The 20618-nt window shown below is 43.7% G+C and overlaps 1 protein-coding gene across 1 annotated transcript in view; it reads right to left on the bottom strand.

The window, feature by feature from the left end:
* Window positions 1–1542: 1542 nt before the first annotated feature.
* The window catches only part of LOC114564940 (integrin beta-1), a 38608-nt gene continuing 19532 nt past the window's right edge, over window positions 1543–20618 (bottom strand). The window contains exons 4-16 of the mRNA XM_028592640.1: window positions 18628–18850; window positions 17815–17985; window positions 17488–17726; window positions 16785–16940; window positions 16490–16585; window positions 16297–16386; window positions 15129–15269; window positions 14072–14274; window positions 12333–12571; window positions 12018–12240; window positions 11333–11565; window positions 9558–9724; window positions 1543–1673 (exon numbers count right to left, since the gene is read on the bottom strand). Coding sequence (XP_028448441.1) covers window positions 1608–1673; window positions 9558–9724; window positions 11333–11565; window positions 12018–12240; window positions 12333–12571; window positions 14072–14274; window positions 15129–15269; window positions 16297–16386; window positions 16490–16585; window positions 16785–16940; window positions 17488–17726; window positions 17815–17985; window positions 18628–18850 — 2247 coding nt within the window. The 3' untranslated portion in view covers window positions 1543–1607. The remainder of the gene's footprint in view (window positions 1674–9557; window positions 9725–11332; window positions 11566–12017; window positions 12241–12332; window positions 12572–14071; window positions 14275–15128; window positions 15270–16296; window positions 16387–16489; window positions 16586–16784; window positions 16941–17487; window positions 17727–17814; window positions 17986–18627; window positions 18851–20618) is intronic.

Raw genomic sequence — 20618 nt, 5'->3', positions numbered from 1 at the left:
TGTGAGAAAGTGGACATGGAACTGGTGAGCAGAAGAAGCGTTGTTTGGCAGTACTTTCAGTCAAAAGAAGGCCATTCAAGTCCACCTACATGTTCAATCTGCAATGCTGATTTGTCTGGTGGTGGCGAGGACCCTAAACTATACACAACATGGCTGCTGTTACAACATTTGGTATGAAACATCTGAAAGAATACAAGTTGTGCATGAAGGAATCTCCAGACAGCAGCCAGAATGCAGCAACTTCAGGTACAGCAAAGGAACGTTGTTCACTTCATTGATGAGTTTACTGTGTTCATGGACTGAGGATGGGAGGAGGATTCGGTATTGGGTTTCGGATTCCGTTTAATCCGAACCCCAAAAATCTGGATTCGGTGCATCCCTACTTACATACTACTGGACACTGATGCCCTTTAATCTAGAAAGGCAGCCCAGGTAAATATATTTTTCTAGACAAAAGACACATTTCAATTGATTGTTCAAATGGAGTAAGACACTCAGAAAAGACACGCCAACACCTTCAATGCTGTTCTGTGAATACATATATGGCTTAACACAGAAACCAAAACATACTGTACACATTTCATTGCTAACACACACGGCCAACAGGTGCTACGTTTGAAGAGTTTCAATCCAAAGAGAAAAGGTCTGTGACGGACACCAGCTCAGTCAAAGGATTACAGATGCAGAGACCAGGGCGAGAATACAACGGGACCATTTATCGTCTTTCAAGAAAATCATATTGTGATGAAATCATCTATCGAGATATCGTAATGCACAATTACGTTGTCTAAATTGATAATAAAAAGCACATACTAACTCAATTTTCTCAGAAAATCGGTCGTGAAACATTTTGAGTGAATATCATTTGAAGAATTGCAGATTTGTTTTAACATCACACTATTGTTGTGCATGCATGTAAACATAGTCAGTATATAGCTGGAAAAAAATATTTTTTCTCTATAATTTCTAAAATCTAAAATCTCACTGTAAAAAATTATTTTGTGAAAGCACCAATAGTCAACCCGACAATATCGCCACAATAGGACATCGATGTACTTGGTCAAGAATATGGCGATATCGGATTTTCTCCGTATCGCCCAGCCCTACAGACACAATAAGACCTTTGCTCGGAAGGCAAATCAATCTCAACCTTTGCATCCCTGCGTTTGAGAAACATCGACACCCACTCAACATCGTGCCCATCATTATTTGGAAAGGAACCCTTCATTTGTTGCCCATTACCAGCATCCAATTCAAGCCTCAAAACACGGATGGCTTGATGATGCTAGAACAAAAAGGCACCGCTAGGCTTTTTGTTACTTTGCCAGGCCTGTGGTGGAAAAACTACAAATCAGTTCAACACATTCTCTCAAGTTTTGTAAAGAAGCCCCCACCCCCCATTTATACAGACTGTACACAATTCAGACGATGCATAGAAATTAAAAAAAAGTTAGTCAAACAAACCAAAATAGTGGCAAAAATGCATTGCTATCATTTGGTGACTACAACAAAACAAACAGTGAGAGCAGTATAAACTCCTCCCCCTCCCTTCCCCCCCCCCCATATTCTTTTCCATACAGTGTTGTCACAAGGAAGGCAAAGCTCCATCATTTGCCCTCGTACTTTGGATTGACGACAGTTGTTACGGCACTTTTGTAGATGGGGTTCTCGCCCTGAGAAACAGAGAAGAAGAACATGAGTGAGTACAACAGCTGAGGAATGAAACCAAGTAACAAGGTTAACACACTGAGCCCAGCAGCACAAGGCAAATATCTGGGGGTTCACAATGACACATTTTAAGAAAATGTTTTACAGTATCATAGCTAGGCCTGGAACAAGTATGACATCATTGTCGAATTGTCTTTTTTTTTTTTTTTACATAATCGCAGTTTCTTTGTTCAACCGCAATTAACTGCTAACATTAGCTAAGGTCTTAAGGCGTATGACTGGGAATTGTTGATTTTGTTAAGATATGCCAAATTGTAATCATATAAGTGCTTATTTGTCAGACTATATATTATTTCAATTGTTAGTTGTTGACACTTGATCCTGTACACATTCATAATAACAAAGATGACAAGGGGAGGGATACAGTTAGAAAATATGTTTTTTTATGATAAAGAGGCGTGGTTTAGTTCATAGCCTGTGTATTTGTGTTATTACATTATCTGGGTCACATGACAGGGATAGAACCAAAAGATGTACCCTGGAAATTTGACTGAAAGAGACAATTACATTGTTAATCGACAATGAATTGTACAGCAACATTTAGAATTGTTACAGCTCTAATCATAGCACACGAGAAAAGCCAGCAGCGAGCATGTGGCCACAGTGTTTGTCTTTCTCACCATCTGGTCAAACATTACGTTCTATCAACTGGGGGCTCGGTTGCCATGGTTCTAGCCGTTTGAGTCTGATTGCTGTAAACAACGGTCGAGTGTCAGACTACCACGCCGTCTATTCTAATCCTAAACTACTACAGTCTGCACAAAGTATTCAAACAACACGCCCTCGGCTAGTGCTCACTGAAGTGAGCCAGATTTTAGCGATTGGTCCTCGCCCTTAACTGCCTAAAGTGAAATTTCATCAGATCTAATGAAATCATTAACATTCTGTTAACCACGTCCTCTTACACTACCCATAGCACAGAATTCATACTGTACATTCATATCTATATGCAACCTGTTCATATTTTTATCATCCATTCTGTTAAAAGGAACAGGCCAACTTATTGGGACTCTTATTCACCGTCTCCCCCAGAGTTATATAAGTCCATACCCTTCTCATCTCCGTGCGTGTCGTAACTGTCTGATACACCCACCGCTAGCCTAGCTTAGCACAGATCCTGGAGGTAACCGGCTCCATCTAGTCTACTGCTCCCAATAAGTGACAAAATAACATTTTCCTATTTACATGTAATGATTGGTATAGTCACAGGGTGTACAAATAACAAGGTCACATGAGACACAGCCATCTTCTAACCGTATACAAACTGGGAACTATATTCTCAGAAGGTCAAACACTGCTAAGCTAAGCTAGGCTAGCGGTGGGTGCGTCAGACAGAGTTACGACAGGCACGGAGATGAGAAGGGTACGTATGGACTTATCTAACTCTGGGGGAGACGGTGAATAAGACAAAGTCCCAATAAGTCGGCCTGTTCCTTTAACCCGTTTGTGGCATTGTATTGAGAATATATATATATATATATATATATATATTTTGGATTTGCACCTTATTGTCATCTTAAACTTTTTATATTTGCACTCTTACCACTTTGTTTTGTAACAGCTGCATAGAAATTTCCCTCGGGATATATAAAGTTTTAACTTGTCTTATGAATTGTTGGATTTCTGGCTGGTAACTAATTAAGGTCTGCTGTCTCGCAGTTTGAGCAGTTCAGCAGTCAGAGCTACCACAAGGCTGTCGTCTAAAGATCCGTAGAAACTGTAGCGAGCTTGTTTGAATATTTCTGGAGAAGTATTTTACATGTTGTGGCTAAAAGTGTAGTCTTCAGACTGCGGTGATAGAAAACTGAACTTCTTCCAGATATCTATGGCTCCATTTATTTTGTCTCCCTTCATAGTAGAATTGTACCAAGTAATGCAGCCTGTCTCTCTTTTGTCAACATTGAGGACAATGCTGACCTGTTTGAATAAACTTTAATGCAATTGTCACTCAACAAAACCGACCGAGGGTGCCGTGTTTATGTTCAGCGTGAGCTCCATTTCGTGGCCTAGTTAATTGATCTGTACGGTGTGAGCACAAAAGTCACAGGTTTCAAAACATGAAATGGGAGTCAACACAACATACAAGATCTATAAAAAAGCAGTGCCTGCTCAAACCCTGTTGCAAAATGGAGGTTTAATATATCGTTTACCCTGGTTTCAGGATCTAAATTAGAGAAAAAAATGCTAAAAACAATTTCTAAATGATTGTTTTTGTTCCTATTAACATGTTTTCCTCTGGAAATGTGGTCACTAACATCAAGGAAAAAGCTCAACATCACACCAACTTTAGGAACAAACAATGTGTGGTTAAGCATGCTAACTTCAAAACATGCAATCACCAAACCTTTCACTTCACTGCAAACCCTACAGAAATCAGCCAAGGTGTGAAACTGCACTCTGTAAAGAGGAAGTACATGCAAGTACACAAGGCCAACAGGCGGTACAAACTTTGACCTAGAGAGAAGCGCCTTTATTCCCATAGCTGGGATTCTGGAACTGGTTAATAGGACTCTTGTAAATGGGGTTCCCTTGCTAACACGGAGAAGGGAAAGATGAAAGGGGAAAGGGAAAAAGAAATTATGTGCAGCAGGAAACAGTGTAAAAAGGGCAGACACAAAAGTCTGAAGGAAAATGTTTAGCACAGACGAGCAAAGGTCAGAAAGTAATCTCTTAGTAATCTTCTATAGGAATTATATTTATTGTTGTGTTGTTGTGCTATATAGCTTTCCCTTTCTCCACATCTAATGCACTAATAATGATATGTTCTCCTGTAATGGCAGGTATCAGTGGCAGGAGAAAAGTCGGTTTTAGTTATTTCTGTAAAATGCAATTTGTAACATTTCATAAGTATATCTTAACCTTTGTTTTCCTTTCATATTATCTCAATTTTGCTAACTAAAAACCCACAGCATCTCTGGGGGGAGGGGGGGAACTACCTAAGTGAAGATAAAATGTATTATATTATGTCTTTTTTTATATTAACAAGAAACCCTGAACACATCCTGGCAGCAAAAACTATCGTGCTGCAGAATGAATATTATCAGAGAATAAGAAAAAAGGACAAGGAATAAACAAGTTACTTTTTAACAGAACCTAACTTTGTAACGTATCTTCTAGTTAATGTAGTTAATTTTCCGACAAACACTGTGTGTGATGAATGTCTGTTCCCTCCCAGCAGGCCATAAACACTGCCGCTGGGACCAGCACACGGTAGTGGAACTTTCCATCCACGGTCAGCCAGCAGTCCTCTTTCTCGGCTTCATTGCAGTTTATGGTCATGCAGTTGGACCATGTGGACAGTGAGAGGCAGCACTGTCAGCAGAGGGGAAGGCCGCTCCCTCGCACAACACACACTCAACAACAGTGCACAGAGCTGAGGGTGACAGGGGGGAGTCACTCTGCATCCTCTACCTTACACTGGTTTAAATCTCTTTTCCGTTTCCACACCTGTAAAGACGTTTTCCTGATGATTGCATCGTGTGTTCCACTACAGAACCTGATATCCTTAAAATGCTCTGGAGAAACCTGGATTTGAGGCTTTTATCTCAGTGGTGGAAGAAGTATTCAGATCCTTCACTTAGGTAAAAGTACTAATACCACACTGTAATAATACTCTATTACAAGTAAAATTCCAGCATTGAAAAGGTTATTTAAAAAGGTCCAGTGTGTGGGAACTTCTCCCATCTAGTGTTGAGATCATATATCCCAATCAACTCTCTCGCACCACACAGTTCAAAGTAGGTATTACAGCTACGGTAGCCTTCACGCTCCAAAAAGCCGGTCTCTTGCTCTTTTCAATCTCCTTTTTCTTTTTCTGGGCGAAGAAGAAGAAGACTCCTGTTCCTGAAATTTGGATTTTGAATACGTGTGGTCCTCCATGTTTCCTTCTTCAAACTTGCCGGGGCGAGAAGCTACGATACCCATTAGCAGCATTAGCAGCAGCTGTGAGTTCATCATGTGAGAAAACGTGAAAGGAGGAGCATTACGTCCTGTATGTCCCTTACCGGCTAACGTATTTCAAGATGGAGCATGACTATGGAGCGTCTACCCCAGTTCATAAAAACGCAAATGTAAAATTTCAAGCAAATATGAATACTTGGAATTGATGGTGGAGGTAAATATTCATGAAAAAGGACAAGTTGGTGAACAGGCAACACAGATTAGAGAACAAACTACTACACATGTTACACACTGGACCTTTAAGCATTAGAAGTAAAGGTTAAAGAAAATGTTGATTATGAACTTTATGGCCAAAGGTGTGTAACGTCTCCTCCTCCTCCTCCTCCTCCTCCTCCTCCCCCTCCTCCTCCTCCTCCTCCTCCCATGGGCCCACCACCTGTGGGAGGAACCGTTGGGGTCGGGTGCAATGCCACATGGGTGGCAGTGAAGGTCAGGGGCCTCGACGGACCAGACCCGGGCGGCAGACGCTGGCTCTGGGGACGTGGAACGTCACCTCTCTGTGGGGGAAGGAGCCGGAACTGGTGCGGGAGGTGGAGCGCTACCGGTTAGATCTGGTGGGGCTTACCTCTACGCACGGTCTTGGTTCTGGAACCATACTCCTGGATAGGGGTTGGACTCTTTTCTTCTCCGGAGTTGCCCAGGGTGTGAGGCGCCGGGCGGGTGTGGGGATACTCACAAGCCCCCGGCTGAGCGCCGCTGTGTTGGAGTTTACCCCGGTGGACGAGAGGGTCGCCTCCCTACGCCTGCGGGTTGTGGGGGGAAAACTCTGACTGTTGTTTGTGCATATGCACCAAACAGGAGTTCGGAGTATTCGGCCTTCTTGAGACCTTGACTGAGTCCTGCATGGGGCTCCAGTGGGGACTCCATTGTTCTGCTGGGGGACTTCAACGCACACGTGGGCAATGATGGAGACACCTGGAGAGGCGTGATTGGGAGGAACGGCCTCCCTGATCTAAACCAGAGTGGTTGTTTGTTGTTGGACTTCTGTGCTAGTCATGGATTGTCTATAACAAACACCATGTTCGAACATAGGGATGCTCATAAGTGTACCTGGTACCAGAGCACCCTAGGCCGAAGGTCAATGATCGATTTTATAATCGTTTCATCTGATCTGAGGCCGTATGTTTTGGACACTGGGTGAAGAGAGGGGCAGAGCTGTCAACTGATCACCATCTGGTGGTGAGTTGGGTCAGAGGGTGGGGGAAGACTCTGGACAGACCTGGTAAGCCCAAACGTGTAGTGCGGGTAAATTGGGAACGTCTGGAGGAGGCCCCTGTCCGACAGACTTTCAACTCACACCTCCGGGAGCTTTTCGTGCATCCCTGTGGAGGCTGGGGGCATTGAACCCGAGTGGACAATGTTCAAAGTTTCCATTGCTGAAGCTGCGGCGAGGAGCTGTGGTCTTAGGGTCTTAGGTGCCTCAAGGGGCAGTAACCCACGAACACCGTGGTGGACACCGTGGTCAGGGAAGCCGTCCGACTGAAGAAGGAGTCTTTCCGGGATATGTTATCCCGGAGGACTCGGAGGCAGTTGCAGGGTACCGAAGGGCCGAAGGGCTGCAGCCTCTGCCGTGAAAGAGGCAAAGCAGCGGGTGTGGGAGAAGTTTGGAGAAGACATGGAGAAGGACTTTCGGTCAGCACCAAAGTGCTTCTGGAAAACTGTTCGCCACCTCAGGAGGGGGGGGGGGAACCATCCAAGCTGTGTACAGTAAGGATGGGACACTGTTGACCTCAACTGAGGAGGTAATAGGGCGGTGGAAGGAGCACTTTGAGGAACTCCTGAATCCGACTAATACGCCCTCTATCTTAGAGGCAGAGCTGGAGGATAATGGGGGATTGTCGCCGATTTCCCAGGCGGAAGTCACTGATGTAGTCAAACAACTACACAGTGGCAAAGCCCCGGGATTGATGAGATCCGTCCAGAAATGCTCAAGGCTCTGGGTGTGGAGGGGCTGTCCTGGTTGACACGCCTTTTCAACATTGCGTGGAAGTCTGGGACGGTGCCAAAGGAGTGGCAGACTGGGGTGGTGGTTCCCCTTTTTAAAAAGGGGGACCAGAGGGTGTGTGCCAATTATAGGGGTATCACACTTCTCAGCCTCCCTGGTAAAGTCTACTCCAAGGTGCTGGAAAGGAGGGTTCGGCCGATAGTCGAACCTCGGGTTGAGGAGGAACAATGCGGATTCCGTCCTGGTCGTGGAACAACGGACCAGCTCTTCACTCTCGCAAGGATCCTGGAGGGAGCCTGGGAGTATGCCCAACCGGTCTACATGTGTTTTGTAGATTTGGAGAAGGCGTATGACCGGGTCCCCGGGAGATACTGTGGGAGGTGCTGCGGGAGTATGGGGTGAGGGGTCTCTACTCAGAGCCATCCAATCTCTGTATGACCAAAGTGAGAGCTGTGTCCGCGTTCTCGGTAGTAAGTCGGACTCGTTTCAGGTGAGGGTTGGCCTCCGCCAGGGCTGCGCTTTGTCACCAATCCTGTTTGTAATATTTATGGACAGGATATCGAGGCGTAGTCGGGGTGGGGAGGGGTTGCAGTTTGGTGGGCTGGGGATCTCATCACTGCTCTTTGCAGATGATGTGGTCCTGATGGCATCATCGGCCTGCGACCTTCAGCACTCACTGGATCGGGTTCGCAACCGAGTGTGAAGCGGTTGGGATGAGGATCAGCACCTCTAAATCTGAGGCCATGGTTCTCAGCAGGAAACCGATGGAATGCCTTCTCCAGGTAGGGAATGAGTCCTTACCCCAAGTGAAGGAGTTCAAGTACCTTGGGGTTGTGTTCGAAAGTGAGGGGACAATGGAGCGGGAGATTGGTCGGAGAATCGGGCGCAGCGGGTGCGGTATTGCATTCAATCTATCGCACCGCCAGGACGAAAAGAGAGCTGAGCCAGAAGGCAAAGCTCTCGATCTACCGGTCAGTTTTCGTTCCTACCCTCACCTATGGTCATGAAGGCTGGGTCATGACCGAAAGAACGAGATCCAGGGTACAAGCGGCGAAATGGGTTTCCTCAGGAGGGTGGCTGGCGTCTCCCTTAGAGATAGGGTGAGAAGCTCAGTCATCCGTGAGGAGCTCGGAGTAGAGCCGCTGCTCCTTTGCGTCGAAAGGAGCCAGTTGAGGTGGTTCGGGCATCTGGTAAGGATGCCCCCTGGGCGCCTCCCTAGGGAGGTATTCCAGGCACGTCCAGCTGGGAGGAGGCCTCGGGGAAGACCCAGGACTAGGTGGAGGGATTATATCTCCAACCTGGCCTGGGAACGCCTCGGGATCCCCCAGTCGGAGCTGGTTAATGTTGCTCGGGAAAGGGAAGTTTGGGGTCCCCTGATGGAGCTGCTCCCCCCGCGACCCGACACCGGATAAGCGGACGAAGATGGATGGATGGATGAAGTAAAATTACTCAATGCAGAACTCTCCTCCCATTGTAGAAAGAGTAAAGGATCCAACCAGCTGTGTGTTTAATGGTCTCATCATCTCAGCTGGACTTGTAGGACGTTATATTGTTGGCTAGTTTACTTTAGAATCAAACATCAGATTTGATAAACTACATGTGTTTTGTGTGCAGAAATCTAATCTATTAATCTATTATTACATCTATTAATGTGTAAAGTAAGTAGTAACTAAAGCTGTAACAGATGAATGTAGTGGAGTAAAAAGTACAATATTTATCTCAGATGTAGCGGAGTAGAAGTAGAAAGTGGAATGAAAAGAAAAGACTCAAGTAAAGTACCTCAACATTTGGACTTGAGTACAGTACTCGAGTAAATTTACTTAATTACATTCCACCCGTGTTCTACATACAGTTTAAGAGCTGAAAAGTCTGAAAATGATTCCAGCTCAATTATTTCCCAGGTGCTCCGGCGTGACTGACTCACCGTGTCCCACTTGGCGTTCATCTTCTCCTTCTCGAACTTGGCGAACTCGCGGCGGTCGTGGATGATCATGAGCAGCTTCCAGATGAGCAGCAGGGCGAGGCCGATCAGCACGATGCCTGCTACCACGCCCGCCACGATGGGGATAATGTCAGGTCCCGCTGGGCAATCTGGAGCACAGAACAGAAACCAAATGAAATCCATTCCTCAAGTGCATCAAAATGATCTTAAATGGTAAGGGAGATCACAGTTTTGGACTCTGACAAATTATACATTATACTGTCGCAGTTGTCGAACTTTTCCCTACACAAGCAGCGCGGTGCTACTCAATGAACAAGAGTCTTCTGTTTGAGAGTTCCTTAAATTACAAAAATGTTTGGTAACACTTTACTTACTTTAGGTATCTACATAAGAGTGACATGACAGTGTCATGAACACATGACTTTACTCGCTTACTTTTTACTCGCGGAGCGTTGTCCGCCTGTCTGTTCACATGAGGCCAAGCAGGCCAAGTGTCGCTCCCCGTGTGAAAAGCCCTCAACTCTTTCCATCAAACAGAATGGCCATGGTGAAGCTATGGTGCTCCATTGGCTTCCCCTGTCAAAACTACATTTGTATTGAAGGGGACCAAACATTTAATACAGACTGGAACTCTGAAGTCATTTAGGTTTTAATTGTACAAGTGAGTGTACAACTAAATACCAGGAAGGTGTTAAAAAGGTATCCGTTGATAATTCTATTTAACTGCATTGCCTTCCTGATGAATCATTTGCAAAGTCGATTTATTGAATTTTCAGAATTCTGAATTGTTTGACGACCCTATTTGTTTGCTAGTAGTCCTCTTCTTCATTGCCTTTCGCTGGTGCGTTGCTGCGTTACGCGGCACGTGAAACCACCTGCTAGTCTGGCTATCACCAGACCAAGCTCAATCTTTTAAGACTTTTAAAATTTTCCAGCCAGAGCTGCAGGGAGAAATCAAATCGCCGGCAGATCGGGCTGGGTTTACCCAGTCCAACCACCTGCTGGACTGTGTATCACAACAAAGGGGACCCACTAATAAAAACTGCTCCACAGTGAGACTATAAACTCCAAATGGTACCTTTCACTTAAGAATTAACAGCTCGTATTACAGGTAAGATGGCTTGTTAAATAACTATGCAACCAAACAGCATCATATTTAACATAACAGAGAATGATGATGGCTTTCTATTTCTAACATTAAAAGGTCCCATGGCATGAAAATGTCACTTTATGAGGATTTTTAACATTAATATGAGTTCCCCCAGCCTGTCTATGGTCCCCCAGTGGCTAGAAATGGTGATAGGTGTAAACCGAGCCCTGGGTATCCTGCTCTACCTTTGAGAAAATGAAAGCTCAGATGAGCCGTTTTGGAATCTGCTTGTTATGAGGTCATAACAAGCAAGGTTACCTCCCCTTTCTCTGCTTTGCCCGCCCAGAGAATTTGGCCAACCCATGAGAGAGAGACATCATGGCTTTCAAACGAGAAAAGTGGCAGTTGGTCAAGGCCACACCCCCACCCTCCACCTTGCCCCTCCCACTCTCCTCCTCAATAGCTTCAGACACAGAAATGGCACATCCTAAGGAAAGCTCATTGTGGGACTGGCTCTAGTGGCTGTAATTCTGCACCAAGGCTGGATTTCGGGAAAGAGACTTCAGATACAGTATTAGGGGACCACTAAGGTCTATATAAAAGCATCCAAAGAGCACCATGTCATGGGACCTTTAATTGATGCAAAATGTCGCAGTGGCAATCTTACCCAGCTGCTCCATCACGTAGACCTCCTTGGTGTCATTCCGGATGGCGTAGGTGTAGTAGAACCAGCAGTCGTTGGCGTCTCGCTCTTTGCAGTGAGTCAGGGGGAAGCTCTGGTCTGTAGGCTGGGGTAGGCTGTTGCGATCCTTCACCTTGATCAGCTGGAAGTAGCTGCAGTCCCTCTCGCACGTGTCCTTCTTCTCACCGGCCTCGAACGCTCGGCACTGCACACAGTCTCTGTTAAGACAGACCCAGGGTTGATTCACTCTCTGTGTTGCATTCTAGTCAGAGTCCCAAAACATAGTGTAATCTGCACATAATATACAGTATTCTACATAATATTTAGAACATTAACAGCCCTCAGGCTGCTTAAAAAAAAAAGAAATCCCAGAAAATACACCCTATTTTTTGATTATTATTTATCTACTCCCTAGGGTGTAGGCTTATATGTAGGCTTGTTATGTATGTGTGTGTTGTCTGTAGCTGCTCTTAACTAATTTCCCCTTGTGGGAATAATAAAGTTGTTGAATTGAAATAATATAATATAAATTCTAATAACAATTCACGGGTCTTGGTCGGGAATACAACCTCTAAACTTACATGTTTCATATCTGTGACCAGTGGGAATCCTACATTTTAAGATGTCCGAATTTCCTATTTCTAGCCATGCATGCTAGCTTCACACTCACTTGTGCTCAGCGCAGACCCCAGGGCAGGTGGGACAGATCTCGCAGGTTGGACCCTGGAATTTGGGGTTGGTGCATTTGCAGAGGCCGCACTCACAGGTACCGCGGCCGTTACAGATCTGCCCGTTCTTGGCGAGGCAGGTGGCCGTCTCCAGGGAGCAGTCGCAGGCGCTGCCAGTGTAGTTGGCATCACAGACGCACTTCCTGCACTCACAGCGCCCATGTCCTGGTTAAGCACAGGATAGGGGTTAGCACAGTAGACTTCAGAATCAAACAGGTGGCAGCCTTTTAAAATGATTCCATTTCTACAATCCTCACCTCCGCAGAGCTTGTTGTTGGAGCGGTCACAGTTGAAGTTGTCACATTCGCAGTACTTGCCACTGTAGACCTCTGCAGGATTCTCCCGCTTCTTGCATTCGCAGGTGCCACAGACGCAGTCGCCGTTGTTGCTGCAGATATCTGTACCGTTGTCTTTGCGGCAATTGGCATCCAGGTCCTCTGTCCGCACTTCGTCTTTGCTGCACTCGCAAAGACGCCCGATACGCCCTTCATTACACCTGACAGAAACCAGGAGGTTAACCAAAGTCAAATGGTATGAGCAGTGTATACTTTAAAAAGGTGCTCTAAGCGATGTCACGTGTTTTTTTAGGCTACAAAATCTTTTTGTCACATACAGCAAACATCTCCTCACTATCCGCAAGCTGCCTGTCCCCTGAACACACTGTAAAAAAACGCGGTCTCTGTAGACAGCCCAGGCTCCACAAACGGCAACAACAACAAACGGTGCCAACCTGCACCACCAAACAAACAGTTTTCCAGCCAATAACCGACAAGAAGGATTTGGGGGTGGGGGTTGGGGGGTTAGTGCGCGGAAGGGAGGGGGAGGGGATGGGATGAGGAGGGAGGGAGTACTTCAAGTAAAGAACACTGGTCTGAATCTATGGGTGTGATTATTTGGGTTGAGAGAGTAAAAAACACTTTTTAGAAGCTCGTAATCCAACTGCTTTTCAATCTTTTTATCAGAGCACCTGGTATGTTCTAATAAGTAGTTCCCTTTTCTGGTCTGGATCACACCCAGAAAAGTTGTTTAGGAGGGCCCAGCTGGGGCCAGTCAGACTGATGGCAGCATTAATGTAGAGCCCAATAGTTTCTGTGATAACAGAATCATGGACGAAATCAATGAAATTGAGAAAAAGCTAAATACAGATTCCATATGGCCCTACATTAAAGGACAAATCTGGCGCAAAATGAACCTAAGGGTTAATAACACATGGGTTCCAAGTTCAGCCATTCTCTGGTATTTGTTTTCATGCTAATCAAATGTGACCAGTTATATACCGTTCACGTATACATGCAGGCGCCATCTTGGGAACCAAGGGTCATGACCAGTCGAACGACGAACGCTGTGCAACTAGTAACCAGCAACATAGCTCAAGCACGGCATTCGTCGTTTGTTTGTATACGTGAACGGTACTGTCTTTCTAAACTATCTTTTAAAAAAAGTCTGAACACTTACAAAGTTCTCAATGCTTCGGTTTACATGTAGGGACCCCTGTGGAAGTGTGATGCTATTTTGAGCCTTGTTAGTGGTGTAGAAATAGAGTAATTTCTTTTTACTTTACCCGTACCGCGACGACTAGCATTATAAGCTAATTAGCGGTTTGCGATCTAACTGGTCAAATTCGATTAGCATGAAAACATGTACCAGAGAACAGTCGACTTGGTACACATGTGTTATTAATCCCTCGGTTCATTTTGCGCTGGATTTGTCCTTTAAATCAGTGCTTAAAGCTAACTGCATATTTGGAAATATGACTACGTCCAAGTTTGAAACTTAGGCCACCCCACTGTAACTGTAGTTTAAAAATGTTTTATAATACATTAAAAAGATAGTAGCTTAGGCCTGGTAGGAGGCAACTTAGGCCCAGTGGACTACCAGGCTTGGAATACACTGGGGGAAATCCTGGAGATGTACAGTTGTGAAACTGAAAACCCACAAACCATTAGGGCTCCACGGTACACAGTTCAGCAGGAAATCTTCTTGGCGGAGTACTTACTTGCAGGCTCCGCACTCGAAGGTCCCGTTGCCCTCGTAGCACTTGGTGCTGTTGGGCTCTCCTTTTGCGGCGCATTGACAGTCGCAGATGAAGTTCAGAACTATCTGCACCTCCTCGGTGAAGCCCTGCGGTTTGATTTTAATGACTTCAGTCTTGCCAATCGACGGACACTTCTGGGATTCAATGGAAATCTTGAAAGACACCTGGAAGCCAGAGGGGAGTTTATAGGGTCATTAAAATGATTAAGGAGGATGCCCTGAAGCATATCGTTTACATTTTCAGACAGGACTCAGATTATTTTATGCGTTTCACATTTATTGTTTGTTTTGAGGTGACTTTTTTGAAATGCTTGCGTTTTTTCCGTTTTTCGTCTCTTAACCAAACTGGTAGATGCTGATGTAGCAGAAGGACATAGTTGTTTACCAGCTTCACAGCTCAGAAACAGCACGCCCAGGCTTACAAGTCAACTTGCACCACTTGTGTTGTGGAGGCAGTGCTTTCCCCACAGTGCTATCTGGGTTCACCACGGGTGGGGATTTTTAAGAATCTTAATTTTTTTTCTTTTTATCCAGTTGCATCCTTTTCAGATTCAGATTTGTTTTTCTGATTCATCTATCAACTCTTAGACCATGCATTGTGATATGGAGAACAAAACATAAAGCAAATTATCAATACAAAAAGATAAATAGCGAGAATGGATATTTAACACAAACTAAATAATTTTAAGAGCTTAAAAAAAAAAAAAAAAAAAGGCACCTAATCCATGTACTATCCTTTAATTATGCGTCTGTAACAACAACAACACCACAAGTTTAAACATTGACGTTTGGCTTACAAAGTATTTTAGCAAATATTTCTTTCTGTTCTCCACAGTGCTTGTATATTTACATTCAAATAAAACAGGTTATTCGTCCCCCAGACAATCGTTATCACATCAATTAGAAAACCTTTTCTTCCATTCTAGACCTTTGTATCTTTCTGTTATTTTAAGGATTCTGTCATTAAAGACTCAAAAGGTTATAAATTGTGCAAACAAATTGCAACAAAAAGGATCTACCTCGTCTCCGATGGAGATGTTGGAGCACTTCCTGCCGTTCTCCCCCGTTCCCTCCACACCGTTCTTACAGATGGACTTGTAGGTGATGGAGACTCCCTCTGGCAGCCTGTTGTTCTCCAGAATGACCTCAGACGACAAAGACTGTCCAAAAAAAGAGAGATCACACCATCACTACAGGCTCTAGGGATATAGGTCAATCACAACCTGTGAGGCTTCTGGGTATTATTCCATGCTTATCCAGAACCTGGGGGATGGAGCCTGGACAGAACCTCAAAAAGACATGGGAAAGGGATCTGAATATTACACTGGATGCTGAGGAGTGGGACAGAATCTGTAGGAATATTAAAACTATGTCACGCGATGTGAGGGTGCACCTTATTCAGTTCAAGATTATGCATCGCTTTTATTGGACTCCCTCCAGATTGTTTAGAATTGGTCTGAAAGGCGCACCAAACTGTCAGAAATATAAGACAGAGGACGGCCAATTACTTCATGTCCTATGGTCCTATGAAAAGTCTGAACTTTCTAGAGGGCTCCTAGGAAGCTTTGTGCTGGGGAGAGATGTGGATGAGGTTGTTATTTATACATGTTTATTTGGTTTATAGGCTTAGGTTGTTTATTGTCTATTTTGTTAAATGGTCTTGAATATTGTAGTTACTGGGTCAACTTTTCTTTGTTTGGATGGGTGGTGATGATGCAAGATATACATTTTGTACAGTAGGTTGTAAAAAAAAAAAAAACCTGTGCATACAAGCCTTTTCCATGTGGGAAACACAGCTGCTTCCGGGCAGCAGATTTTAAAAAGCCTGGCCTCATTAATATGGATGTTAGAGAGTGGCATGGCTAGGGCACAACTGTCAACTCTGAGTGACTTTATAAGATGGATAGCAATGTGTGCATAGCATTTATCACCAAGGAGAAGTAGTCACAGGAATAGGGCCTTTGGTTGGATTATTTGTCTTACATGAGTAAGTGCATGACCTATTCACTGTTCTCTTTATTTAGTCGAAGAATCTTTAAAAGGATGTAGGCCCTTTTCCCACAGGATCAACGTATAAATATGTAACAAGTATATACATGTCAAAAAGTAATCAAATTAAAACCACAAGTTATGTCTTAATGCCAGGGACAGTGAGATGTGATGCGAAGGCGGTGCAGTTTGACTCACATTGTAAGCATCAATAATGAGTTTGATCACGTTGCTGGAGTTTGAGGACAGCGTGCCAACAGCTGATTTAGGAATGAGATTTTTCAGCTCCTGAAAGAAACACAAGGGCCAAAAGGTAAATGAACAAATGGTAAATCTGCATCTTTCTTTTGAATTTTTTGACAACACAATGTACAGAAAACAAAAGGTTTACCTTGTAAACAGGCTGGAACTCTTCAGTGACGGCAAAGATGGTCTGGATGTTGTTATCGCTCAGTTTCTGAACCAAATGGGCGATGGAGGGGTAGTCCTATTACAGAATAATAACACACATAATTATTAATAAAAAAGCAGCATTCAGCAACCATTTCAATCCCAGACTGTGTGGACAAATGTGGGTTAACATAAATAAGACATTGAGACAATCAGTAAAAGCTGAAAATGGCACAAATATTCAGTCAACTCTCCCTGGATACATTATGCAGATTAAATATTGATAAACGACTTACATAGTAGTGGCTCATGGTGTACATGTTGTTCTCCAGGTGACACCTCCCATCGTTGGGCAGCACGATGCCGCCCAGTTTGCCGTCTCCAGCAAAGTGGAAACCAGCATCAGTGGAAAACACCAGCAGACGAGTCACGTTCCTCCAGCCTATTTGGTTCTGGGGAGACGGAGACCAACAGAGCCTTCTCATGAATATTTTACACATTTACAAGACACTCTTGTCTAGATACAGTGCAATGCCCCCTAAAAACTAGGGGTGGGGGAAAAAAATTTGAAAATCGTATGTACAATTTTTAAAATTGATTACTTTCCCTAGAAATCGATATTTTTTATTTATTTATTTTTACCAGTGATTCACCTAAATATTTTCTGTTTATACGGCACCGTCGACGGCGACTACATCATATCGGTTTCCAGCAAAACAGAACGGAAGCACTGACACGTGATGCATTCTTCTTGGAAAACAATCAGTTTTTAGAAATATCTCGTGATATATTGTCTCTAGAAGTGTATTATTCAACTTTTGTTTTTGTTAAAGAAGGAAAAGAAAATCCCAACACTCAATGCTATCGAATCCCAATACTTCTAGAATCACAATGAATTAAAATTGCAATACAAATCCAATCGGTGCTCATGTATCATGAAAGAATAGAGTCAAAAGCATATCGTCACAGCCCGACCTAAAAACTCTCAACCCTTTGTACCTCACAGACGGCCACCTGCATGATGGCATCAAAGCCGCCCTCTGGAGAGTCCAGGTTCCCTGAGATCTGCTGCTGACTGACCAAGCGGTTGAACTCGTCCCCCTTGTCGGTCAGCTTCAAGACGTTCTTATAGCTGAAGGGACTGGTGCAGTTCTGGTTCCCTGTGCACGGATTGATCAGCCTAGCTGGCGTGGTGCTGATGTAAGGCATGACCGTCTTCTCCACAAAGGAGCCAAAACCTAAACACGAGAATGTGTTTGACTCAGGATTGTAAAGATATTTGTATCACGATAGCTTTTCTGTTGATTGATATTGAGTTCTCCTTACCGATCCTGAAATCTGAGGTAATCTCCTGCATTTCCCTCATGAGGTCAGTGCCAAGGTTCTTGACGTTTTCCAAATCATCTTTCATGGAGAAAGAGAGGTCCATGAGGTAATACAGGTCGATGGGGTAGTCCTCCGCACGCTTGAACTTCAGCTCAAAAGTCTGGGGCTCACCTGAAGGGAAAAAAATGTGACCAAAAACATTACATTAAAAACATAATTTTTACATCACTTGAATTACTTTGAATCTTTGTATTAATAATTTTGAAGGAGCAGGCATGAAGGAGATTTTAAAAGTAGATTTTGCCATAAAGGTCTTCTGCTACAACAAGAAATCCTACTTTTGGTCTATACTATATATTTCATCTTTTCTAAAACACATTTCACACAAAATAATGCCTTTTAAGTTTTTCTCAAGAGCTGTGGAAAACTGCCAAAACATATGCCCTCCATAAAACCCTTTGTTAACTTTAACAACTAGGGGTGTCACGATTTGATTTTTGATTCATTTTAAGGACACAGCTTGATTCGATTTAAACGTTTGTTTTGCAGCGGTGACAGCAATGTCACAATAAGAGCCATTAGATGGCAGAAAGGTATTTCATAAAAACAGTTTGAGTTTTTCAAAATGACCAAAGTGCATTTAAATGCACCATTAGTTTACCGAGACGCACATGAACACACCATAAAGTCCCGTCGGAGCCCACATGCTTTACCTACGTTGTTTGTTTCCATAACTCACTCACGTAGAAGGCAAAACGTTGACAACCCTGCTAGCAACACATTCAAAGATCTGACACAAGTTGGAATATTTACCAGATCGGAGTGTCAGGGTGAGTTTCTGGGGCTGGATCTGGGTGATCTGCTCAGGCTTCAGTTTCTCAGACACGTCCTTCTTGCGGTTGGTGACGGGGCTGTTCTTGTCGATTTTGATGCTGCCGCGTGGGTTCTCAATTTTGGTCACTGCACAATTCCTCTTCTTCAGGGACTCCAGATCATCACAGCGGGCCGACTTTGACTCGCCCACAGTGAGGAAGTTCTGTGAAATAGCGTTTTTGTGAGGATTATTTTTAAATCTGTACTACATCCCTAACTCATTTCCTAAATATTGTTCCCTGGGCTTCAGGACATTCTAAGGGGAGATCTAATCTGTGACGTAACAGATGACAATATGTTCTTCTAAGCATCATGAGCTTGACAGTCAGTCATAGAAAGATATTGGTCAATGCATGCAGGTAACAGCAGCGTCATGGTCTGATCACAAAACACATTTTTCACCTTGAACACACATTCCCACAAACATATATGGTCATTTTCACAAGGGATGTATGTGAAGAAACATCTGGAAAGATCCCATAAATGTACAGGAAGTTGTCTTGATGGGACTGGCATTAAGAAACATTTTGATAACTAGTCACACACAACTACATATGGACATACATGTTACAGGAACAGGAATGGCACTTTTAATATTCAAAGATTGTGTCAAATGAAACTGATCTAGATGCCAGATGTAACAGTTTGCTCTGCTTTTGGTTAGAATTTGGGATATGAATGTTGCAAATACAATTTTCTGGATCTCTGACAAGAAATCAAAACATCCAACTATTTTCAACCTATGAGGCCTCTGGAATTAATCGGTCCGTTTTTTCAGGCCATTGGTCTTCAGCAACAGGAGACGTGGAAAAACAGATGCCTGGAAGCCTGGCTGAGAATATAGATTAGATGCACATGCTATCCCACAAAGCATAGCCGAGGAGAACTTGAGACAAAGGACTCCGTCAAAACAAAAATAGTGCTTTGACCTAATTCTTTCAAAACCACATGACCCACAGACGCCTCGTTTTCTCCCCTGCATTTTGCCTAACACAGCAGATACAATTTATTCGAGAGATTAAAAATCACAGAAATACAAGACAAATATTGTTCTGGAGAATAGTTTGGTTGCGGGGTGAATACAGGAAATGATGAACAAAGATTATATACAGACAGAAATGAATAGTTTTGTCAACCTAAATCACACAGGACATAACATATTGTACACCCAGTCCCTCCAGAAAAACGCGATTTTGCGATCGCATAATTCAATGCATAATCAGCTAAAGTCCGCATATTTATGAGAGGGCCGCATTTTTTCAAATACGCCGCAGTTTCGCTGCATAAATTGCAGATTTCCGCGCAAAATATGCGGGGCTTGCATGATTTCATAATCCCCGCATTTTCGTTGCAAAAAAAGTCACATATCTTAGCAGAAAGTTGAAAAATTTTGCGTTTACTTCACACAAGAGCAGCCATTGTCCCCTGTTGCCATGGCAACGTTATGAAGTGACGTAGTTACACGACGTGAACATCATCAAAAAGCAGGGTGTTGGGGGAATCACTTTTTTTCTCTTTTTCATCAAACCGCGGTTTTTGCAAGTTCACGCAATTTTTGCAAGTTCCCGTAATTTCACCGCATAAAATTGCATAAATATCCCACATATTCCATCGCATTTTTTAAGAAAATGTGCGGCATAATCAAGGATTTATGCCCACAATCACAAAACAAAACTCTGCATTTTTCTGAAAGGACTGTACACCATTCACATTTTTTTCAAACTGTAAAAGGCACTTAGTACTAGTTTATGGAGCTCTTGTACCATTGGAGTGTTGTTCTATAGTGATGCGATTCCTCTGTAATTTTGGGGTTGGTTTTGAACAGCAAATGCCTGGCTCGGACTATGAGAAGATTAATCCAAATGTAGTTCAGGGCTGCAGATGTTTCACCCTCAGCAGCCAAACACGACTGCACTCCAAAATTGCCGGCA

This window comes from Perca flavescens, chromosome 12 (genome assembly GCF_004354835.1).
Source record: "Perca flavescens isolate YP-PL-M2 chromosome 12, PFLA_1.0, whole genome shotgun sequence".
Taxonomy (NCBI): domain Eukaryota; kingdom Metazoa; phylum Chordata; class Actinopteri; order Perciformes; family Percidae; genus Perca; species Perca flavescens.
The sequence above is the reverse complement of the archived record's forward strand: the minus strand, read 5'-3'. Positions and strand labels throughout refer to the sequence as shown.